At 67.0% G+C, this 6,000-nt stretch overlaps 1 protein-coding gene across 1 annotated transcript; it reads left to right on the forward strand.

Annotated features, from left to right (window-relative positions):
* Positions 1 to 1,416: 1,416 nt before the first annotated feature.
* PIDD1 (p53-induced death domain protein 1) lies at positions 1,417 to 6,000 on the forward strand (the record flags this gene model as incomplete). The annotated part of the gene is made up of 14 exons (XM_080693948.1): positions 1,417 to 1,729; positions 2,076 to 2,489; positions 2,808 to 3,017; positions 3,101 to 3,155; positions 3,250 to 3,451; positions 3,525 to 3,650; positions 3,764 to 3,943; positions 4,033 to 4,180; positions 4,281 to 4,642; positions 4,724 to 4,847; positions 4,921 to 5,039; positions 5,110 to 5,223; positions 5,316 to 5,515; positions 5,742 to 6,000. 14 exons carry the CDS (start codon positions 1,417 to 1,419, stop codon positions 5,998 to 6,000), a joined length of 2,826 nt encoding a protein of 941 aa, XP_080550074.1.

Below are 6,000 nucleotides of genomic sequence, written 5' to 3' on the forward strand. Positions count from 1 at the left end.
CAGGGGTCTTCTATCTCTAGGCTATACTCCCAGACCTATTTATATTTTTTATTTGGCAACAGGGTCTCACTAAGTAGCTGAGGCTGGCTTTGAACCTGCACGATCCTCCTCCTGTCCCAGCCTCCCAAGTACTAGGATTACAAGTGTGCACCACCACACCAGGCTGAGCCCTTGTTTTTTCTTCTATTTTTAGTTTTGAAACAGGGTCTCATTAATTTGCTAAGGCTGTCCTCAAACCTGTGGTCCTCTTGTCTCAGCCTCCCAAGCACTGGGATTACAGGTGAGCAGCACCACGCCGCTGCTCAGAGCCTCCTTTTCCTCCCTGTGAGATGAATTGACTGGAGGATTCGAGGAGGCAGTGCCAGGAAGCTCAATGCCTGGGGAACTGGCCCCAGTAATGCCCATAAATCCAGGAGGGTCTCCTCTCCGCAGGGCCAGAGAAGGAGGTCTTTAGGGCTGGCTGTAAACGGGCAGCTTTGGATCTGGATTCTAGTAAGGGATGGGTGTGCCGCAGCAGCTGCGACTGGTCCCCAAAGCCCCCCCAGACCCTGGCCTGGGTTCTACTTGGGCCAGGAAGGCACAGCCCTAAAGCCCGACTGGGCGCCAAGAACCTCTGAAAAGGCGGGTTTCCCGCGGACGCCGGCGGCCCCGCAGGGCGGCGGGACGGCCAGATTGCCGCGGACCGCAGCGGGGTCGCGGGCAGCGGGGTGGGCGGGACTGGCGGTGGCCCTGCACCGGAGGGAGGCCGGCCGGGCGGGGCCGGAGGGGGCGGCCCTCTGTCGCGGGCCGCCGGAAGCGCGCGGGCGGGAAGCTGGGCGGGCAGCCGCCGGGAGTGCAGCGCCGAGGGCGGCGGGGTGCTGCGGATCGCGCCGGGCCAGGCAGGGCTGCCCCGCTCTCCCTATCGGACCGAGGTGTGAACTGGAGCCCACGGCGGGAAGTGGGGTCTCATCCCCAGGACGCTGAGTCCCCGTCGCCTCACACTGTGCGCTGGTCTTTGGCACAGCCACCCCGCCCCCTGTGAAGGAGGGTCTGCGCTCCCAGATCCAAGGGGTATGAGAGCCGAGGGGGCGCTTAACCCCGAGCAGGGGCCAGGCCCAGGCCCCGATGGGTCTAGGGACCGTGTGGCCAGATTTCAGAGAGGAGACTGAGGCAGCCCTCCCCGTGCGGCTGTGCTCTGGGGTCCCCCTGCCTGGCGCCCCTCCTAGCCCTGGGCCCCCCACCCTGCCCAGCCAGACCCTGGGTTCTGTGGGCCAGATGGGGGCTCAAGGGCCTGTGCCAGTTGGGAGGAGGGCACAGCTCCCACTCCTCCTCACTCCCCACTCCTCCCCCTGCCTCTGCAGCCTCCTCGGGCCCTGTCTGAGCAGGCCTGCCTGGCGTGCTGGGACATGTCTGGCCCCCAAGGACCATTGGTGGGTGATGGCTACCGCGTCGGAGGGGCTGGAGCCAGAGGAGGCTGCGGCGGCTGCAGAAGATACTGCAGGACCTGCTGCAGAGGCTGTGGGCGCAGGGCCGGGGCCACCGCCCCTCCTGGCCGGCAATCGGCTGAACCTGGACCTGTACCCCAAGGGCTGCTACTGGCTGCTGCAGCTGTGCGCCCAGCGGCCCCCACAGCTGCTGCTGCAGGTGGAGTTCTTGCGGCTGAGCACCCACGAGGACCCGCAGCTGCTAGCAGCCACCTTGGCCCAGGTGCCGTGGGGCCGGCTGCGCCTCCGCTCCTTGGTCCTCAAAGGTAAGTGTCTTGGTCACTGCCCCGACCCTGTGTTAGCTGTTCCCAGAGGCAGTCCTGACCCAGCTCCAGTCTCATTCCTGCTCCCCACTGGAGCCCCGCCCGCCCTGCCTCCTGGTCCCCGTCCTCAGCTCCATCACCATCCTCCCAGCATGGGCTGGCTGGGCCTGGAGCTGCCCGGTGGGGGTCTCCCCAGGCCCCAGTGGCAGACACCTCCTGTTGGAGGCCACGGTGACTCACCCGCCAGCAGGAGCAGCCCCTGCCTCTGCCTCTCCCATGTCTCCCTCTGGCTGGCAGGGCCAAGCTGTGGCCCTGCCTCTGAGGGTCACACCTGCCTCCTCACTTCCAGGAGGGCACAGTCGAGGTGCTCTGGGCGCCTGCCTCCAGGGCACGCTGACCACACTGCCCACCAGCCTGAGTGGCCTGGCCCGCCTGGCCCACCTGGACTTGAGCTTCAACAGCCTGGAGACACTGCCAGCCTGCGTCCTGCGCCTGCGTGGCCTGGACGCGCTCCTGCTCTCTGACAACCGCCTCGCAGAGCTGCCTGAGACCCTGAGCGCCCTTACCGCCCTCACCTTCCTCACTGTGACACACAACCGCCTGCACAGACTGCCCAGAGCGCTGGGGGCCCTGTCCACCCTGCAGCGCCTCGATCTCTCAAGGAACCTTCTGGACACTCTGCCCCCCGAGATTGGCGGCCTGAGCAGCCTCCGTGAGCTCAATCTGGCCTCCAACCGCCTGCAGAGCCTCCCGGACTCCCTTGGTGAGTAGCCACTGGGCGCCCTGGGTTACCTGCCTGTAGGAGCACCTCAGCCCCTGCCCAGGCCCCTACTCCTCCCTGGGCTCTGGCCCCTTCCTCCCCCATAGGGGCACCTGCACCGTGGGCTGGCCACCTTGGAGCATTTTCCCTCTCCGGGGCTACCCTCCCTCCTCCCTGACCCCAGGGCTTGCCATGCAGCCATATTCAGCCTTGGGGAGGCTTAAACAGCTCTCCCTGGAGGCTGCAGCATGAGTGCCTGGCGCCCAGGGCCTGGGTGGCCCTGAGAGGACTCTGCCAGCCCCAACTCGCACCTGCCTGCAGTGGGGCTGCGGTCCCTGCAGCTCCTTGTTCTGCACAGCAACGCGCTGACCTCTGTGCCTGCTGGCCTGGCCCACCTCCCGCGGCTCACTCGGCTAGACCTCAGGGACAATCAGCTCCGGGACCTACCCCCTGAGCTCCTAGGCGCCCCCTTTGTGCGCCTGCAGGGGAACCCCCTGGGTGAGGCTTTGCCAGACGCCCCCAGTTCTCCAGGTAAGCTTGGTGAGGAGAGGGAGGGCCGGGCCCGCGGGAGGGCGCAGGCACCACCGCCATCCAGCACGGTCTGTCTCTGTCAGGCACGTCCCAAGTTCCAGAAATGCCTAGACTCTTCCTGACCTCAGATGTGGACAGGTATGGGGTGCGAAGGGGAGGCCAGATCTGCCCCCTCGCTGCTCCTCACCCCTGCCCCCTTTGGCTGACCTTGACCCTCCCTTTCCTCACTCAGCTTCCCTGTGACCCCACAAGGCTGCTCTGTGACCCTGGCCGGTGGTGTCCGCATGCAGTTCCCCGCAGGGGCCACCACTGTCCCCGTCACCATCCACTACCGACTATGGCTGCCAGAACCAGACCTCATCTCCCTGGGTCCTCACGACTCACTGCTCAGTGGTGTCCTGGAGCTGCGGCCACATGGGGTGGCCTTCCACCAGGCATGGCTGGGGCTGGGGGCACAGCCTGGGAGCTGCAGGCTGGCCCCGCCCTCACACCTCTGCTGCCTCCTAGGACGTGGGCTTGTGGCTGCTCTTCGTGCCCCCGCGGACCCGTCGCTGTTGGGAGGTGGTGGTCAGGACCCGCAGAGGCAACAGCTGGAGTGACCTGGAGACCCACCTGGAGGAAGAGGCTCCCAAGGTGGGGCTGCCAGGCCTGCGGGCGAGGGAGGCAGGGCGCGGCCAGTGCACTTCTGTCCACGCCTCGCTGTGACCGGCCCTGTGACCTGCGTGCCTCTATCCCTCCCGTCCCAGCGGCTCTGGGCTCGGTGCCAGGTGCCCCACTTCTCCTGGTTCCTGGTGGTTTTGCGCCCTGTCTCCAACGCCTGCCTGGTGCCAGCAGAGGGGACGCTGCTGTGCTCCTCCGGCCATCCTGGAGTCAAGGTCACCTTTCCACCAGGCGCCACGGAGGAGCCGCGTCGCGTCTCCATGCAGGTAGCGGAGGCAGCACCAGGGTGGCAGATGGGGCACACGGGCACTCAGGCGGCCACACAGGCAGGCGCTCAGGCCGCCTGTCTGTCCAGGTGGTGCGCATGGCCGGCCGAGAGCTGCGCGCTCTCCTGGAGGAGCCCGAGGCCGCGGCGAGCCCCCTGCTGTGCCTCTCCCAGAGCAGCTCCTCCAGCTTCCTCAGACCAGTCACGGTGCAGCTGCCTCTGCCCCCTGGTGTCACAGGTGAGGCCACCACGCCACATCCCTGGGCATCACGTCGGGTGGAAGGGATGGTGCTGGGGGCCACACAGCCAGGGCCCTCAGCCTGCTGCCCTCCGTCTAGGCTTCAGTCTGGACCGTTCCCGCCTGCACCTGCTGTACCGAGCCCCTCCTGCAGCCTCCTGGGATGACATCACCACCCAGGTGGTCCTGGAGCTCACCCACCTGTACGCACGCTTCCAGGTCACACACTTCTCCTGGTCAGTACCTGCCTGGCTTTCTCAGCCCCTCCTGAGGTCTGCCTGCACGGCTCACCTTGCCGCCGACTCCTCCAGGTACTGGCTCTGGTATACCACCAAGACATGCGTGGGGGGCCTGGCGAAGAAGGCCTGGGAGCGGCTGCGACTGCACCGAGTAAACCTCATTGCGCTGCAGAGGCGCCGGGACCCCGAGCAGGTCCTGCTGCAGTGCCTGCCCCGGAGCAAGGTGGGCAGCAGGGGTGGCCGCACGTGAGCTGGAGGCCTGGGCGCACGGGCTTTGGCTCCAAGCCAGGTGGGTGCCCTGCAGGTGGAGGCCACCCTGCAGCGGCTGCAGGAGCGCTACCGCGGCCCCGAGCCCTCCGACACGGTTGAGATGTTCGAGGGCGAGAAGTTCTTTGCCGCCTTTGAGCGAGGCATCAACGTGGATGCTGGTAGGCTTCCCTGCCCCAGAGCGGCTGGTCTCCCACCCCACCCCGTCCCCTGCTGAGCCCGCCCCTCCCCCAGACCGCCCAGATTGCGTGGAGGGCAGGATCTGCTTTGTCTTCTACTCACACCTGAAGAATGTGAAGGAGGTGTACATCACCACCACGCTGGACCGGGAGGCTCAGGCCGTGCGAGGCCAGGTGGGCCAGCGGGGCAGGGCTCCCAGCCTCAGGGGCAGAGACAAGAGCTAAAGCGCGCCTGCCTCCTCAGGTGTCCTTCTACCGGGGCTCGGTGCCTGTGGAGGTGCCCCAGGAGGCGGAGGCCGCCCGGCTTAGGAAGGGCATGGATACCCTCTGGATGGCCACTCTGCCCATCAAGCTCCCGGTGCGGTGGGGAGCTGAGGCAGGGGAGGGGCGGTCCTGGGTGACCCGGGGCGTTAGGGAGGGATGGGGGCTCACGGCCATTCCTCCCAACAGAGACTTCGGCTGGCTGAGGGGCGCAGGCCGGGCACTGGCCTCTCCCTGGCACCCCTGAACCTGGGTGATGCTGAGACCGGCTTCTTGACGCAGAGCAACCTGCTCAGTGTGGCCAGCCGCCTGGGTCCCGACTGGCCAGCAGTGGCCCTGCACCTGGGCATGCCCTATCGCGAGCTGCAGCGCATCCGGCATGAGTTCCGGTGAGCATCTTCTCAGCCACGCAGACTCGGGCCAGGCCCTGGCTCCCCTGGGGGCCATGCTGGCCACTGGCAGAAGTCTGTTCCAGGGAGGTGGGCAGTGGGCACCAGGTTGGGAAGGAAGGGTTTGGCCACGCCTGGGCCAAGGGCCAGGAACCCCTTGCAAGGGAGTGAGCTCCCAGGTGCCCTGGGCAGGAGGCCTCCATCACTGTCTGCCTTCTCCTCCAAGGGACGACCTGGACGGGCAGATCCGCCACATGCTCTTCTCCTGGGCCGAGCGCCAGGCTGGGCAGCCAGGGGCGGTGGCGCTTCTGGTGCAGGCCCTGGAGCAGAGTGACCGGCAGGATGTGGCTGAAGAGGTGCGGGCTGTCCTGGAACTCGGCCACCACAAGTACCAGGACAGCATCCGGCGCACGGGCCTGGTCCCCGAGGCCGCAGCTGTGCCAGGCGCTTCAGCGGCTCAGCCCGCAGAACCTGCCCAGGCCTAG

The sequence above is a fragment of the Muscardinus avellanarius genome (genome assembly GCF_963383645.1).
Source record: "Muscardinus avellanarius genome assembly, chromosome: 1".
NCBI lineage: Eukaryota > Metazoa > Chordata > Mammalia > Rodentia > Gliridae > Muscardinus > Muscardinus avellanarius.